The 18,569-nt window shown below is 37.5% G+C and overlaps 2 protein-coding genes across 2 annotated transcripts; one reads left to right on the top strand and one right to left on the bottom strand.

Annotated features, from left to right (window-relative positions):
- Nucleotides 1-243: 243 nt before the first annotated feature.
- On the top strand, nucleotides 244-3,657 carry apoa1a (apolipoprotein A-Ia). The gene is made up of 4 exons (XM_056458337.1): nucleotides 244-297; nucleotides 429-480; nucleotides 983-1,127; nucleotides 2,902-3,657. Exons 2-4 carry the CDS (start codon nucleotides 438-440, stop codon nucleotides 3,500-3,502), a joined length of 789 nt encoding a protein of 262 aa, XP_056314312.1. The 5' UTR covers nucleotides 244-297; nucleotides 429-437; the 3' UTR covers nucleotides 3,503-3,657.
- Nucleotides 3,658-3,765: 108 nt separating this feature from the next.
- On the bottom strand, nucleotides 3,766-18,359 carry rnf214 (ring finger protein 214). The gene is made up of 16 exons (XM_056458336.1): nucleotides 18,194-18,359; nucleotides 17,941-18,030; nucleotides 17,704-17,860; nucleotides 17,566-17,625; nucleotides 15,997-16,137; nucleotides 15,355-15,488; nucleotides 13,251-13,319; nucleotides 13,062-13,158; nucleotides 12,879-12,967; nucleotides 12,699-12,786; nucleotides 12,514-12,609; nucleotides 10,176-10,750; nucleotides 8,586-8,703; nucleotides 8,344-8,493; nucleotides 4,413-4,505; nucleotides 3,766-4,324 (listed from the first exon to the last, which is right to left on the bottom strand). The coding sequence occupies exons 2-16, from the start codon at nucleotides 17,994-17,996 to the stop codon at nucleotides 4,262-4,264; spliced, it is 1,986 nt and encodes a 661-aa protein (XP_056314311.1). The 5' UTR covers nucleotides 17,997-18,030; nucleotides 18,194-18,359; the 3' UTR covers nucleotides 3,766-4,261.
- Nucleotides 18,360-18,569: the final 210 nt, after the last annotated feature.

Genomic DNA, 18,569 nt, shown 5'->3' with positions numbered 1-18,569 from the left:
GTTACTGCTATTTGATCTACTGTTGTTTAACAACTGTAATTAAAAAGCGCTGCTTTTAACCTTTTAAGTGGCATGTTTTCTGACAGAAACGATATTACTGAACGCATGTGATATGTGAGACTGACAGTGCATCGACGTGTCTACAGATATCTGAAAGGCATCTCTTATTGCACTCACCCTTTGGACCTCTGATGTGTAAGAGGACAGGGGTCAACTCCACACAGGCACCGTTCCTGCAGTATAAAAGAGCCCTGCCTGCGCTGTCTGTCCTCGAACATTCAGAGCAGCACCTCTCAGGTAAGAGCTCAAACAGCAGGAATGGACAAACAAAGAGAACACAGACTTTAGCATAGGCACAGCTGAGCACAGTATCAAAGTAGACCTTGGTTAAAAGGCATGAGGGTATAATATTTTTGGTTTTCTTTCAGGGCTTAATCATGAAATTCGTGGCTCTTGCACTGACTCTTCTCTTGGCTTTGGGTAAGTAACATGCCTTGCTTCTCATTTCACATCAATGTCGTAGTGTTTTGTTTAGTCATTTAAATGTACAAATTACTTAAAAAATAATGAAACTGATTATTTTGTTAACGGTTTAGTTTTCACAGTGACAGTTTGACCATGTCTTTAAATGGAGAGTTCACCCAATAATGAAAATGAATTACCTCATGGTTGATTTTCCCTCAGGTTTTAAACATTTAGAAGCTTTTGTTCTCCTTTTGAACACAAATATTTGGAAGAATGCTGCTTGCTACTTTCATAGTAGGAAATCATTACTATGGAAGCCAATGAGTCTGAGCAACCAGCCTTTTTCAAAATGTCTTCTATTGTGTTCAACAGAACAAAGAAATTCAAATATGTTTAGAGCAAGTAAAGGGTGAGTCAATGATAAAAGAATGTTCATTTTTGGGTGATCTATCTTTTTAAAGGGTCATAAGTAATGAATCACTTTGGATTCTGAAATCTCTCTCGTATATTTCCTCAGGTTCCCAGGCCAATTTATTCCAGGCTGATGCCCCGACCCAGCTGGAGCACTACAAGGCAGCAGCCTTGGTGTACCTGAACCAGGTCAAGGATCAGGCTGAGAAGGCCCTTGACAACCTGGACGGAACCGACTATGAGCAGTACAAGTAAGAGACTTCCCTGCACATGATGTTTTAATGGATCTCACTCGGTTTCCTTTGCTTTTTTGTCTTAATCTTGTTTTGTAGTTTGTTTTTTTCTTAAAATTTACCGTCATCATTTTAGCTAAAAGAGAATTTCGAACTTTGGTTAACATTCTGGCAAGTCTCTCAATTAAGAAATACTGTTGCAGTATTGTTATAGGCCTACTTACAGTTGAAGTTAGAATTACTAACCCCCCTGAATTATTAGTCCACCTGTTTATTTTTTCCCCCAACTTCTGTTTAAGAGATGTAATATTATGTAAATCATAATAGTTTTACTAGCTTATCTCTAATAACTGATTTATTTTATCTTTGCCATGATGACAGTAAATAATATTTGACTAGATATTTTTCAAGACACTTCTATACAGCTTAAAGTGACATTAAAAGGCTTAACTGGGTTAATTAGGCAGGTTAGGGTAATTATGCAAGTTATTGTATAACGATGGTTTGTTCTGTAGGCTATCGAAAAAAAATATATAGCTTGAAGGGGCTAATCATTTTGACCTTAAAATGGTTTAAAAAAAATTAAAAGCTGCTTTTATTGTAGCTGAAATAAAACAAATAAGACTTTCTCTAGAACAAAAACTATTATCAGACATACTGTGAAAATTTCATTTGGAAAATATTTAAAGAAGAAAAAAAAATTCAAAGGGGGGGCTAATAATTCTGATTTCAAATGCGAGTAGACTAGCATATTTGTATATAGCGTTCATTGACTGTTTTCCTGTTTTAGGTGCATGTTCGTCTATTTTATTATCATTATCAACATCATTCAGAAACATTTTCAAGTTTGCATCATAAAATTAGAGTGATCATATTTCTCAGCAATAAAAACAGGACAGATGGCATTGACTTACTCATTTGAAAATCTTGTTAACGAACGAGTTTTTGATGCTGGTAAATATGTTTGTGTCATGCTTTTCTGCAGTTGGAACACAAATTATGCAATTCACCGTACATTTCAGTTCGTTGTCCTGTATGTACTGACAAACCTTAGGATGTTCATTCATTTATTATCTCCACATAAACTATAGTAGGCCTAAATCTCTTTCGTGCTGACGCTGGGTGAACAGGATCCCACAGTCACTAACCACACGTTAATCAATACGAAAACATCATTAGATGATAGTTTTGTTCATCGAAATATAGAATATTCTACAATAATATGAAATTATTGATTTTCATTGATTTTGGCTATTTTTAACAACAAAAAAGTATTGTTTTTTTCATAGTTCAGGACAGAAATGTAGCCAAAAAAGGAGTTACTGGTCAGCCACGAAAAAGTAAACTGCAATGTTCCATTCATATACCTATTCATGTCAAATAGCTCAACCAGCTAACCGTTTTAGAAACTAATTGTTAGTTAGAATTTCACAATTCTGTTTGTCATAATCTCAAATCTGCATGACTTTATGGTTTGTAAAGTTGTAAATTCCTTTTCAGTGTCACTAAGCCAGTATGATTTTTTTAGCTCAGTTCAGTCCAAACTTTTTTATAAACCCTTAGTGGTTAGAATATTACTGAATATTAACTGAGAAACTGAGCAAGCCAAAGGTGACAACAGCAAGAAACCTGAACTCCAGAAGTTAACAATAGTACAGAAAAAAATCTTGAAAAAAAACAGACTCAGTTCTCCTCTGGTGTTAAAAGGAGCACAATTATATGTAAGAACCTAAGCTCCAGCTTTAACTGAAGCAGTTCGTCTGAGTTTACCTTCATGTTCCTTTCTCTCCAGACTTCAGCTTTCAGAGAGCTTGACCAAGCTCCAGGAATATGCCCAGACCACCTCCCAGGCTCTGACCCCCTACGCCGAAACCATCTCCACCCAGTTGATGGAAAACACCAAGCAGCTGCGTGAGCGGGTCATGACTGACGTTGAGGATCTCCGGTCCAAGCTGGAGCCCCACCGTGCCGAGCTGTACACCGTGATGCAGAAGCACTTCGATGAGTACCGTGAGAAGCTGGAGCCCGTCTTCCAGGAGTACTCCACTCTGAACCGCCAAAACGCTGAGCAGCTGCGTGCCAAGCTGGAGCCCCTGATGGACGACATTAGGAAGGCCTTCGAGTCCAACGTTGAGGAAACCAAGTCCAAGTTTGTGCCGATGGTCGAGGCTGTTCGCACCAAGCTGACCGAGCGTCTGGAGGAGCTGAGGACCATGGCCGCCCCCTATGCCGAGGAGTACAAGGAGCAGCTGGTGAAGGCTGTCGAGGAGGCCAGGGAGAAGATCGCCCCACACACCCAGGACCTCCAGACCCGCATGGAGCCCTACATGGACAACGTGAGGACCACGTTTGCACAGATGTACGAGACCATCGCCAAGGCCATCCAGGCATAAAAGTGCACACGCAAATCCTCAGACAACATCAAAGAACGATTAATCTTGCATTTGGTGATGGAAGGAGAGAAGATCCAAAGGTTGTGTGATGAATGTTTATTATGTTCAAGTTAAATAATGCACAAAATAAAAATCACACAAAAAAAAAAAAAGAATAGAGTCAGTGTTTTTTTTTCTTATGTTATATGATCACAATACAGTTTATTACTTTAAACAATATTATAATTTATTTTAAACCTTAATATTAAATCTCAATAAAAAAATTCAGTTCAAAACAAAGTCATTAATCAATTTATTTGTCGTTTTATGTATAAAAACTACACATAAATGCCTAGGTGGATGCTTAATTTAATAAAATACAGAATTAAAGAACATTTTCCAGCTAGGTACAGTTTTGTATCACTTGGAAACGTTGTGAAAGAAACATCGTCGTCTTCTTCAGAGGTTTAAGTTACACACCTTTATGAAAAGCTTACATAATGAGGATTATACTTCAGGGTATGTTTGAAAATCTTTGGAATAACACTGAATACTGAAATAAGTATAATTCATATTAAGAGGATCTCCCCTGATCTGCTAAATAACATCAATTAGTATATCAACATGCTGTCCTTATAAAAATAATTAACTACATCGTTATCATGAAATGACCAAAACTTAATGCCTTGATAACTATTAATATGATCATTACACTTCCCTTTTTTGTAGGTATTGGCTCAGCTGAGTGTGACTTTCTTTTCTTCTTCTTTAAGTCGGTCCTCATTTGGATGGGCAGAAGGGACAGGAATTATTTTTACTGGTCTTCAGCCAAACACTAACACACTAAAGCAAAGGAGAAACAATTACATGGTTAATAAAGACATAGACATAGCCATGGCTTAAACATATTTAGTGAAAGTTTCACACTTACGTCTTTGTGCATTATATGGGAGCAGTTTGTGTTGTACTGGGTTGCAGTGTCCACAGGATTTTGACACATTAAACAAAATTTACGGGGAGCAGACTGAACGAGGGACAGAGAAAAAGTGTATATGTTAATGAGGATCTACAATTGAATGAAACAAAATATTGAAAATAATTTCAAAACATACATACAATAAACCACAATGAACTGAGCTAAACTGAACTGAACTTAAACAGTGAAAACTTTAATTTACTATGATCTTTCATGTGAAGCTGCTTTCACACAATCTACATTGTAAAAGCGCTATACAAATAAAAGTGAATTGAATATAATCTGAACACTCATTGCTTTTTTAACATGTTAATGGTTATATTTTAGAAATAATATACAGTAAATTGCACTGTACGTTAACATAGTAGCTTTAAAAAAAAATAGATTTACTTTACTATATTTATTTACTGCTTGAACATTTTTGCTTAAGGCTCCATGCTTTGCACTTCCGCATTTTATCTCTTAATTTTAATTTCCGCTCATTAGCACTGTGCTCAAACAACACAGCTTGAACATCAACACTAAATCTACAAACTTTCTGGACTAGAATTTCACTACTAATAGCAGAATCTTTGACTACACAACCTTCCGCTGACGTAGAAAAACACAGCCGCCTATCATCAGATGAAAATGCCTCTTGTTTAAAATGGTTCAGAATATCTGTGCTGCACAAACGCCCACAGACTTCTAAAAACAATTACAGTTTTTGAAACAAAGATACATTCAATCTTCCCAGAACTGCCAGAGCACACAGGAAAACTTCATTGTGGACCAATACAACATACAGCTGGTGAGTCCTGTAAATCTAGAGCTACTCAACAGGTGGAAGATTAAAAATGAGCATGCAAATCGATGGCATAAACCAGGTGTGAGACTAAAGGGTAGTTGTGGGACCAGATCATGTGGATCATATGCTGCTGCTTTAGTATTCTCTACTCCAAATAAATGCCAACATGGGTATTCCACCAATTGTGTACAACTTCAGAACCGATATGAACCACTGATGAAAATGGGTGAAGAATCAGTACAAGACGATAGGGCTGGCCGATTTGGCCCTAAATCAAAATCTCAATTCATTTAACATTTTAAGTCGATTACGATTAATGAACGATTACTTTATTTTTTTGTCCTCATAGTTCACTGACACAGTTTTATATGCCATCTAAAGGCATCTCTGGCTCAGCTTCCAATCATTGTCAATGTAGAGCAAAGTAAGGCTCAAGAATGAGTCCATCGTCCCACTTGTCCGAATCAAATGTGGCTGCAAAGTGGCCACGGAAGTAGAAATCAGCTACAGACTTTAACAGAGCGAGGTCACATGACACTTAGGAAAAAGTAATTGAAGAAATCGTCCTGGAAAAAATAGATCGATTATAGGTTCTGAATGTTGATTTAGATGACTTTAATTAATTGCACAGCTCTACAAGACGATCATTTATGTTTCCAAGGCTCCTTGGGTTAAATGATGAGTGGGAAAGCTTGAACTTGGAGGGTCACTGTTTAGCTTCAAACCTGAAAAAATACCTACACCAATTCTAAACACCTTGATTAGGTTGCTCATCTGTGTTTTATTGGGGTAGGAACCCTGCAGAGCCCACCAGTATCACCGTTCCACACCCCTGGTCAAAATTTATTTATTTATTCCAACAAAATATGTTTCATAAGAGCAGCTTGGCAGTAATTACATTTAGGTGGTGCTTCATTATTCATTAAATACAAACGAATCAACCTAAAATTTCCAACCCTGGTCGAAATACATGGCTCCAAAAAACATGACTTAATTTTATTGACAATTTCAAACTCTTCTGGAATGAAGGCCAACTATTTACATCCAATTACATAAAAAACTTGATGTAGAAGTGCTAAAAATTACAATATTTATTTTCCCCTCACTGGTTCCATTAACCATCTGGTGTGTCTAAACTCAAATTAAATGACACACGCACACATGGTAAGTGTCTGAATGACCACAGGACTTCATGTCAGAACCTGAGTGCAGTATGTGGCTGACATATCCCACAAGGACAAGGATTAAACCACACAGCCACAACAACCAACTGCTCACAGACACAGTGTGTCCTGCCCACAGTGCTCAGCACAGATAGACTGTCATGTATCAGAACAGCTTCAAGGCTCAAGCACAATCTCTTGGAAAACAAAAAACTGGTTCTCCTGTTCTCCTACTCACTTCGACCAGATTATTTGAATCAGCTGTTGAATAACACAAACCATATAGTTTTATGAAATGTTGAGGTAAAATGTATTATACTTTACAATGTAGTAAAACAACATCTAAAGTGGAGATTACTTGGGAAAAAAACACGTACTTAAGTAGTTACAAAGTAAAAGTACTTTATTACTATCCACCATTGGATTTAAAAAAGGGTATCATCCTCATTTTGTCCAATCTAATATAAAAGATATATTTCACCCCAACTGTAAATTCTGTCATCGTTTACTCATCAATGATGTTTGACTTTCTTCTTCCTCAGAAAAAGATATCTTGAAGAAATCTGGAAACCAGTAACCATCTATAGTAGATGTCAATGAACAGAATAAAGAAACTCATAAAGGTCTGGGAAAAACTTCCTGAGTATGTCCCATAGAGGTGAGTGGGCTTAACAAACCACCTGTAGAAAAGACACCCTCTCATCTCTCTGACTCTTGCATCAGGTTGCACAATTAATTTATGTAGCACCGTTGTCCTGTGAGAGAGGACATTTCGCTCCTCTGTATGTCCACACATGTAGCGGAATGATAATAAAGCTCAACTTGATTTGAGGGTGAGTAAACGGTGAGAAAATTTTGGGGTGAATTGTTCCCTTTAATCTTGAGCACCTACTGAGATTAACTGCATGCATCTTTCTCCAAAATGTCTTTAGTTTTTAACTGAGAGACGAATATAGTGAAGGTTCTAGTTACCCATACTGTGTGTATCAGTTGTGATTAACACATTGACAGATTACCTGTATGATTATCATTGCCATATTTCATAGATACCAGAGTGTATACGAAACACAAATGTTTAATTTTGCATTAAACTTTTAAATTTAAAATTGCATTTAAATTTGACAAGCACCATGCTTGTTCCTCAGCACCATCTCTCATGGGAAAACAGATCTGAATTCATCAGCTGATCACATCACTGTCATTGTACATCCCAAAAGACCAGGTATCTGCACATCAAAAGTTCAGGTGGATTGAGAAAATAGTTCACTGATCCACCGGAAGTGGAAAAATACTCTTATTTCTGTTGGCTGTCATCCGTTTGGGGTGTTCACATGCAGCTTTTTGGTTGAGTCTGGCACAGCTGACTCCAGGTGAAAACGGTTGGTTTTATTCTGTGCCAGTTGTCTGGCACTGGCTAGGTAGCCTGGCCTAAAGAGTTAAACAGCCACTTAACTTTCGTGTAGTTTTGGAGAAGTTAATGAATTGTATTATTGTGAATCCACTTTAATCTCTCCATTGTACAGCATAGGGCTGAACTATGACAAGTGAAATACCAGACACATCGCAAAGGCCATATAAAAGTGATGCAGTCACTCGATGACATAAAAAAAACTCACGCAGCGGGGTCAGCTTAAGTATTTGAAACTTATGCGTGGAAGAGTCAAATAAACTACAAGTGGCCTTATGAGAAGTTCACTCTTCATGATGTCAGCTGGAACCATGCTTGGAAAAAATAAAATTCCGAAACAGGTTCTAACCCATGAGTACGATTTTTGACAAAGAAATATAAATATGCAAACCTTTTACCACTGGGTCTATGATTTGCATATGAGTCCAGATCTTTAACACTGTTAAAGTCTTTAACATTGTATAATTCTGAATGCAGACATTTCATGATAGTCCCCTTTAAGAAAAATGTATTAAATTTGCATTTTACCTGTGGGGGTCTTGTGTGAAACACCTGAGAAACTGGGGGTCGGAAATGAGGCCGGATGGGATGTGGTGGATGCGCTACAGGACGGTGGATTGGACCAACAGAACCAGGAAAAGCTCTGGCTCCAGATGGAGGTGCTATAGGGCCTGGTGGCTAAACCAACAGTGAAACATATAAGCAATGCACAGAACAGAGAAAAGAAACTGAAAATTCAATGAGAAAGAGAGAGAAAAGTGTGGTCGCACCGGTCTTTGGTTCTGTACAAGTCTCTGTGCCACTTGCTGAGTGACATCATCCATCGACATGCCAGCCATAGTACCACGCTCACTCTTGATTTGCTGTAGTACACGAGTTAACTGATCCCTAAAAACACAAATAGTGTGTAAAAGTTACTACATTACCACAACCAACAACCTGAAATCTAAAAACTAAAGCACAAAAATGTATTCATTCATACAAGGGCTGCGCGATTAATTGAAATCGTATTGAAATTTCGGTTTTCCCGCAGTATGGTATTTAAATTAATCATAACACAGCGCGACAAAACAGCGCAAGAACAGGAGACTAAATCCTGCGTATAAAGGGATGATGAGTTCAGCACAGGAGAACCAAAAAAAGTCAACATCTGTTGCGTGGGATTAAGTTACTTTGGATCCAGGAAGGCTGATATATGGCAGAATCAGGTAATCTGTCAGTCAGTCATATATTGTGTCTAAAAGCATGTGGGAAGTGTGAGCGTGTCACTTCAGATTTTTCAACATGCTGTGCGGTCGCTCCTTTGTCATTGCTTGGTGACCATCAATCGTTTTCTCAGAGGATGACAAAGTAACTAAATATTGCTGCAGTTACGATACAAGTTTTATGCATGGATAGAATTAAAAAGCACAAGGTGCTTGGGTCTCTTGTGTTTGTCTGAAGTAACCAAAATGTGTATATTCCATACAAAGTATGAAGCTGATCGGACAGTTCTTGTTGCGTGACTCGCGGTGCGGCATTCTGAAAAGTAACATTTAAAGTTTGTCTGAAAAGAGATGTTTTCAGCTGGGTGCACCTGGAATATGCGGGTGCGCTACTCACAATATGTGCACACAATCTACGCGTCTCCATTGGAAATAATGGACTTGTCCGCAAAAGACAGCCTATTTCACAGCAGATCTATGCATGACAAAAGAAATCTGTGAACACACTTGCAACTACTTTTGATATTTGGTCAAGCAAAACATCGGAGCCTTAATTGAGTTTGCGCGCTCACACACACACACATTTGTTCTGCCATAGGTCTGTTCTAGAGACAATTTGTTACAGCTTTACAAGATGATTTTTATTTTATTTAGTCTGTTTTAGAGACATGTTACAGGTCTTTGATAAAGATCCTATAGTTTTTCTTTTGAAAAAGGTTTCAGATTCACACTGTAACCACAGATTCAGTCTGTCTGTGACAAAATCGTGATTAAAATCGAAATGGCACTTGTTCAAAAAATCATGCCCTTTTTTGCCCATATTGCACAACCCTAAGTCATACAGATAAATCAAGCTTAGAAAACAGTTTGGGCTCATTTACAGTTGTCATTTCGTGCACTTTCTTCTGATCAGATGTGTTTTATTTACACCTGATCATTTAGAAGATTTAGAGTCACTAATTTAATTGAAAATGATCATTAAGCTCCAAGAAAGCAACGTAGAACTTTCAGTTTCATTTGAGCTACTGAAGGTCTGGAAGTCCCCTGAAGCATTTTGTGCAGTCTGTTTTGAATGTACACGTGCTGTATTTATAATCGAATATATTCCTCAGTGCAAACGCATGAAGTAGCTAAACGTAAACATGAGCTCAGTACCTTGTGCACTGTGGGAAATGTGAGCCCAGTCTCTCCAGCAGCTTGTCCAGTTTGCCTGCCGGTGCCGGATTGGAAGGAAGGGGCTGGGGGGAGGGGTTTCGTATAGATGTGGTTTGCATGAACGTTTGGGGAAGACGCACTGCAGCTTGGGGTTGAAAATTGGCTCCATGACTATTTTTTAATGCAGCAAAGTTGCTTGCTGGTGTAACTGAGGGTGCGTAGGAGGCGCCTCCATGTGTTTGATGTAAGGCATGTGGCGCTGGTGTGACAGGAGCGTGAGATGATGGTGGAGGTGGGCCGATGGTTTGCATGGGTATTTGAGAGGAAGGTAAATGAGTTGTCATAGGGCCATACATCTTTGGGACGTGTGAAGATTGTGTACCTATAGTGTTGGCTAGGTATGGTGTGTTTTGAGGAGATGGGGCAGAAAGTGGTGGTGTGGCTCTCTGGGGTGGTGTAACCGAATGGTGGAGCTGGGTATGAATTATGGGAGGAGAAGTTGTTGTAGTTGGTAGACCATTGTTGAAAACAGGATGGGACGAAGTATTCTGAAGAGGATTCATTATCATCTCCAACTATGAAAAGCAAAAGATAGAAGTTATATACAGTAGAAACCTTTCTTCACATCAGTAGGACTGTTCGACTACTGTGATCTAACAATATCCAGTACGCCACTTAAAATATGAATACCAAAAGATAATAAAGAAAATCCCTGAATGGTAATTTGTTCTTTACAATATAATAGATAAAATATAAGTATTTTATACAATAAAATAAAGCAATAAGCTCCAAGCTGTGGTTTACAGTGAATTTAATTAGCAGAGTAAAACACCCTAAAACCCCTTAGCTGTTATAAATTCACTGTAAACCACAGCTTCACAGATATTATTGCCTTTATAAAACAGTTATTATATACAGCAAAGTTTCACAAAACAAAACCAAAAAAATAGTTTTGTTGGCTAAGTATTGACAGCGAAACGGTTACAAAAACAGTTATGTCTGTAAAGTAATTTTTACAACTGCTTTGAACACACCATCACCTCATTCCGGCTGATTAGCCGCTGAACTCGGCATATATATAGGTTTTTTTTGCTTGGTTTTATGTGGCTTTACACAGTCAATTGCCTTTTAGAATTATTTCTTACAATTATCATATAATATGGCATGCTGGGTGCACTTAATTGTGCCCACAAACCATTCAAGGGGCTTTAATTTGCCAGGTGAGTGAAATTCTGATATATACCATATCTATAAATGTATTCGTTTAAGACAATTTATAATTTTATTATATCGAGCTTGAATGCACTCCAGAATCTGACAGATTAATTAGCTGTAGGCTATCTAAAACGATGTCATACCGTGTTATGCCTGGATTTCATAAATAGCCTTGCATTTAAAGTATTTGGAAGTATTTCGCATTTTTCTCCTGTGTAAAATCATCTTAAGAACAACGCTTAGTGGCTCAATGTATTACAATAGTGTTTTTAAAAGTCCAAACACTTTATTGATATAGTGTATAACCAAACACATGTGGTCAGAATTTGCCCGTCTAGGCAAAATGCTAGCAGGCATCTGTAACTTCACTCATGCTTTGCCTCTTCAGCCTTTTTTGGTTATCTCTGGTTGTTGCGATTACGCTCAAACAAAATGCAGATGGTTGGCCATGCCCATTTGTGCTCTTCAGAAACCTATGGATTAAGTTATGAATAATACGTCCATATCTTTTACAGTCTATGCTTGCCATCAGCTCCTAGAGGTTTTACTGTCAAATTTATCCATACTAAAAAAAGTGTTTGTTTAGAAACAAAGCAACTAACTGACTTAGAATAGTATATTATGTAATTGACTAGATTTCTAAAAGAACAAAACACTGCACTGTAGCTCTGAGACTAGACAAATGTTCTGCACTGACTAGGTCAGCTCACAAAACAAACTACAAACATGGTCACATCATGTTCAAACCATTGTAATACAGTCAATCATTTTTAGCAGCTCTCTGCTAGAAGGTTCATTCTATAATAAGCACGATGTGCGATACAGTACGCTCAAACGTTGTAAGAGTTTAATCCCTTCTCCATCTAGGATTCATTTTATTATGTTTCTAAAATGACAAAACAAATCTAATTTTCAAATAAACACTGTTTACACTCCAGAAACCTAGGTAAATGTATTTTTAATTTGTAGTAGCACTATATTTCATATTAATACAATTTCTGCTGTACGTCTGATTAAATAAATGCTCACACGAGCATAAAAAAACTTTTTAAAAATTGAATAATTGATAGAGAATGATAGTGAATGATACTATCTATATGTATATGAATAAACTGGCCCTCACCGTAGGCACTGGTGGAAGTGATGGCAGCTGGACTAAAGGTAAACTGTCCAACTGTTCCCCTCTCTGCAGGAGTTGATGATTTTCATTATACTTATTCTGCAAAAGAAAAACAGAGTAAGACAAAGTAAGGAAAAAACTCTTTCCCCCCCACCCCCGTAATCCCCTAAAATGAGGTATACCCTCACCTTTAGCCCTACCACACTATTGCGAACTAATGCCACATTATGCTCCCACTTCTGCCGCTGGTGCAGGTGCTGCTGGGAAGGACTTAATCTGTCCAGAAAAAATATGAATTCATTTGATCTTGTGTGCATGTACACTTAACACACGTGCATATATGTTAAACATCAATTCACACGAAGTACCTGAGAAAATTCAGATATTTTTCAGCATCGATAATCCAGTCTTCCACTTGGGAAAGAGCTAGCTTTTCCTGCATCTCAAGTGCAGCTATCTGCGCACATGAACAGATACACAATGAGACAATAATATACATGCTTCTTCACACCGACTGGAGGTTTTTCTAGTAGATGTTTGCAGTGTCTGACCTCATCCTGAAGAACCGTCTGACTGGCCTGTTCTGCCTGTCTGCACAGCGTCTCCATCTCCACCCTCAAGTCTGCTATTTCCTGCTCCCAGGACAGCCTAAAATAACAAAATAAAAATAAATAAACATATAAAACACAGATGCCTGGTACTGTAGGTGGTGGTTCTGCTTTTATGTCTTGAATGTTTACTTCTCTTGACTCTGTTCTTCAATCAGCATCTTAAGTTTCTTTTCTGTGCCCTCCAGCTCCTGAGCCAGTCTAAAACACACACATAAATAATTTTAGATTCATTTTAGACTCGTCTCATACCCATAAAATATCAGATGTTACTTTTCAAAAGTTTTAGAGTGAGTACTATTTAATAGATTTATACTTTTTAGCAAGGATGCAAACAATTGATGAAAAGGGACAGTGACATCTATAGTAAAAAAATGTTCAGAAGAAAAAGTCTAAGGGTGCTTTCACACTTAGACTTTGTTTTGGAACCTGTTGTGTTTCCCGGGTTAGTGAGGTTCATTTGCCATATGTGAATCCAGCAATCACGCTCAATTAATGATGTGGGTGTCAAAATTAAATCGCAGCTTTTCGCTTATGATGTCTTATCGCTCATCTGCAGAAATTAAAGTAAGGACGCATGACAACTGAAATAAACTGTGAAACTCTGACCAATGTGAGGAGAGTTCACTCGCACATGACTTGTTTTAGCTCTTTTGGTCCATTTAGAAATTTTGCTGTGTGAAAGCGAACAGCACTAAGAACAAAGTGCAACAATGTAACAGTTTCAATCCCTGTTTCGGAACAAAACAATTGATCTACAGGTGTGAAAGCAGCACCCTAAATTTTTCAACAAAAAAATTAAGCAGCACATCTGGCATCAACATTGACAGTGATACATTTGTCGTGAGCACCATGTCAGAATCTATGTAATACAATCAATTATATAAATAAATTCTATAATATAATCAGCTGAAATGTATTAATACACTTACTATTATGTAATGGCTCGTTTGCACTGAGTGGTACAGTACAGTACGGTTCGGGTTGGTGTGGGTCACATTTATTAGGCTTGCGTTTCCACTACCAAGGGTACCCTTTTGGTGGGCGTGGTGTACAACAGAGTTTTAGTCGATGGTATTCTCGCTCGAATACATGTCTACAGTAAAGCCGTACAGGTCGTTCACAAATCATATGAGAAGCACTTCTCACAAAACAGATGTTTCATACACATAAATACTTGTGTAGAAATGTTTAATACTAACTTTTCTATGAACATGATTTGATTATAACTGCAGATCAATGACAGTGCGAAACAGCCCACTGTAACATCTGTAATTATATGAAATAAATAAATAAATGCAACATATGAACACATACAGACCCTTACAGTCTCCGATATGTTACCAACTACAGAAAAACTACACACAGCATACATTTAGTGCTTATTTAGGTTCATAAACATCACGCAACATGGCCCACAGTCAGTGCAAACCTCTTATCTGTGTCTGTAATCTTCACCAGCACATGTAGCCTCTGTGAGAGTAATTCTGTCATTCAGAGTTCATAATAGTTCAAAATGCGATAATCAAAATGGCAGTTTGTTCATGATTCAGGTTGCTGAAACAATTTGCTCCTGATGTTTGTCTGGCTTCTCCTTTGTTCGCTTTAGTTCTTTTCTTTCTGAATGGATCAGATGGCGGAGACACGCACACGTTATCATCAGCCCAAGAAATTCGTTATATCAAATATAGACGTGATCGCGAGCTCCCGGAAGAAAGCGAAAACCACTTGCAGCTTTAGACGGCCTCGTAAAACAACAGGACACAGCAGATATTGTTCTTCTTGGCTTTGTGTCTGTACATCAACACGACAAGGTTTGCTTAAGCTTGGGTCATCCATGGCTCGTTATTATTTGCATATAGTCTTACAGTGTAATGTCTCGGCTGTGTATAAAAACCATGACGGCTCCTTTGTTTTCATTCTGGCTAGCTCCACACGAGCTTGTGACCTATCTCTGTAAGCAATCAGTGTTTAGCTGCGCGTCTAGCTCCACCCTTTGGTACCCTTTCTCGTGTTTGGTACCCTTTCGAAAGGGTGCTGAAAAAGTTGTACGGTACGGTTCAGTACGCCTTTTGACAGTGGAAACGGCCATAAAAGCGTACTAAACCGAACCGAACCACTCAGTGGAAACAGGGAATAAATCTATTACTATTTTGTATACAGTACAGCAATTTATTTTAACTGTATGCATGTAGTAAAGTAGCTGGATCTCACATACATTTTGATGTGTGTTTACCTAGTTTTCTCCTCTTCCATTCGGTCCTTCTCTGCAGTCAGCTCTTGTCGTTTTACCATGAAGTTTTTCCGTGTGGTTTTGCTGCTATTTAGCTTCAATTTAACTTGCAAAGACTCAATTTTATCAATAAAATCCTGTACAGATGATAAAAAAACAGAGAAAATTAGGTTCTAGAAGTAGTATTTTTTATCCTGAGGTATCAACATTCCAGACTAATTTATGGGAACTATTGCTATTTATATGACCATGTGTAAAAGTGTAATACCTCTAGATTAGATTAGATTCAACTTTATTGTCATTACACATGTACAAGGCAATAACACGAAGTTTAGGTCTAACCAGGAGTGCAATAGAAGCAAGTGCAGGAGGATATAGGTATAAGTTATCAAGTGCAATAACAGAAAAACTATGGTGATATTTACAGATGGATGTACTATGAACATTATATACTAGCTGTATCAGAGATTTACAATAGATGAATGAATGTATAGGTTGCTATTAATAATCAGAAGTATGCAAATAGATATGAACACAAACGCATATGTGCAGTGGATATGTACAACTCAAGATGAATGAGAGATGAATAATCTACAGGCTGTGTATAGAGCTGGTGGTCTGTGATGTACAGATGTGATGCTGAACCTGGTACTGATGATTCCTGTCATCTCTAGTCTTTTGCAGATTGTGGACATGAAGGTTGTGCTGCTCCTGCTCTGCCGCTTGCTGCTTCACAAAAGCCTCATACTGCTCGCTCAACTCAGTAGTGCAGTCTACTAAAGTACGCTTAAGAGACAGAGATAAACAGAAATATGGATCAGATGAAAAGCATCCAAACAATGAAATAGATAGCTTGCATGAATGAGCACCAATTTGCCTCTGACCTCAGGCATTTGTTGGCTGTTCACAAAACCTCTCAGCGAGTGAAAATCAGGATGAAAATCATGCAGTGTGAACTCAATATTAGTGTTTGAAATGAAGCTTTGAAATAGGCATGGGACCATAACCGGTTTCAAGGTTTACCGCAGTTTGCAAAAGGTTTTAAAACTAAACGCAAAAATTACAATTTTCTGTTATACCGTACCTAAGGTATATTTAAGGGTTTTTTAAGGCTTTTTTTTTAAATGTGTTGTAAAGAAATCTGTGTTTTTGAAACTAATAAAGACAGCAGAAATGTTTCCTAACATAAAATGTATTTTGTTTAATGGGGAAAACTTTTCTTTTTACCCGGACATTTAAAAAGAACTTATTTTAGAGCAGTAACCACAATACTGCCAAATCGTGATGTTTTTGTCCAAGGTTATCATACCGTCAGGAACTTATACCGACCCATGCCAACTTTGAAACCACCTGGCAGTGAGTAAACAGAGTAAATTTTCATTTTTGTTGAACTATCCCTTTAAAGGACTCTATGGATCAAACTTCAGTCAGTTATTAATCACATAATATATTAAAATTTATTTTGACCACTTAATTAATTTATATATCTTTGGTGGCCTGAAGTGCTTCTATTATCCTCAATTTGTACATCGTTTTGGATTAAAACATCTGCTAAATGACTAAAAGTAATATGACAATATATATTAAGTACAGATTAGAATAAGTATGTTGTGTTATTTTTACATAAATATTGTATTGTGAAACAATACTTTTTTTTTTATAACTATTTGAAACATTAAAAAGACATTAGTGATACTAGTAAGACAATAGCAATTTGGTTCCTTATTTTTAGATCATTAATAATGTGAGCAAAGTTGTTGGCAGACAGCACTTTACAACACTGTCAATTTATGCAAACATCATGTTACGTTGTCATTTTGTGATGAAAATATTTTTGTAAAATGTCAAGTAAAATCATAAAAACAGAATTATTTTCACTAGTGGTCTCAAACTGAAGGGTCTCACATTTCATAGAAAACTAGTTTTATACTTGTGACAAATCACTTACAAGAACAAAAACATGGTTGATATGTCCAGCAGCTCAATACTACCATCACACAAACAAACATTAGCTTGAACACAAACATCCTCACACTAACCATTTACCAAAAAACTAAACCTGTTACCCCATTTAAAAGCATTTAAATAGCTAGAAGCATTTTAAATGTCATTTTAGCACATGTTTCGCTTTATTATAACATTTGCACAGACATTGTGCTCAATTCTACACACACCATGTCATGAAGAAAACTTGAGATATTGCTGAAAACTTACTATCTCAGACTCCCAGTCCTCATTTGTGTTCGTAGCTCTTTCCTCCGTCCAATCCTCCGTCTATAGTGCAAACAGCAATCAATTAAAACATGTAGGTGATCAACTTTACAGAGTGTGTGATTGGGATGTGTTTCAGACCTGTACAGTTTGGCTCTGCGTTTCATTGCTGCCTGTAAACGTGTTGGATTCTTCATACGGTGTCAGCGCTGTCGGGAAGCCGCTCTCTGTGGACCAGGGCCCGGCGGATGAGCTCCATGGGGAAGAGTCCAGCCGAGTCACTGCTGGAACTGGATTCCTGCCGATGGAGAAGTTACATTAGTGCTGAATTATTCCAAGCACAAACATTATTTGTATCTCAGGCCATTGTGTACTCACTGAAGTAAATCTTCGTCTAAAGCCCAGCTCCACTCGGTGTGTATTTCACTTTCCATTGACAGACAAACTCAGCGACCAAAGACTCTGGATCTGAAAAAACAACAGAGTTATAACGAATGCGACACGATTTCATAAACATATATTGAGATTTATTGAACACAGATAATGTACTGATGAAGATGATTTTTCCCACAGAAATATTAGCGCCAAAGTGCAATAAACAAAAGCGCACATATATTAAAGCAAAACTCACTCTAAACATTCGAGAAGCTAGTCTTGATGGACAAATAGCTAACAGTATGCTCGGAGTATGTAGTAGGTAATATAAATCGGTCAGTAAAATTGTTATTTTAGTTTAAAAAGGCACAGACAACTGGCGCAACTTTCGTGACATCATCAAAACCTGTTTTACTTCCGGGACTTCACGTGACGTCGCACGCATTTTGGAGCGCGTTGTGATTTGAGATGTGGTCTAATTTTTTTTTAGCAAAATCAAAGTCTGTTTATTTGGGTATATGCATGTATAAAATTAAATTGAAGTTTGCAGTAAGATTTGTTTTTATTTTCTCAGAAAATAAAATGTTCTCAAAATTAACATAAAGCAAGGATTTTCAACCTGTTTTTTTTTT

This window comes from Danio aesculapii, chromosome 5 (genome assembly GCF_903798145.1).
Source record: "Danio aesculapii chromosome 5, fDanAes4.1, whole genome shotgun sequence".
NCBI lineage: Eukaryota > Metazoa > Chordata > Actinopteri > Cypriniformes > Danionidae > Danio > Danio aesculapii.
The sequence above is the reverse complement of the archived record's forward strand: the minus strand, read 5'-3'. Positions and strand labels throughout refer to the sequence as shown.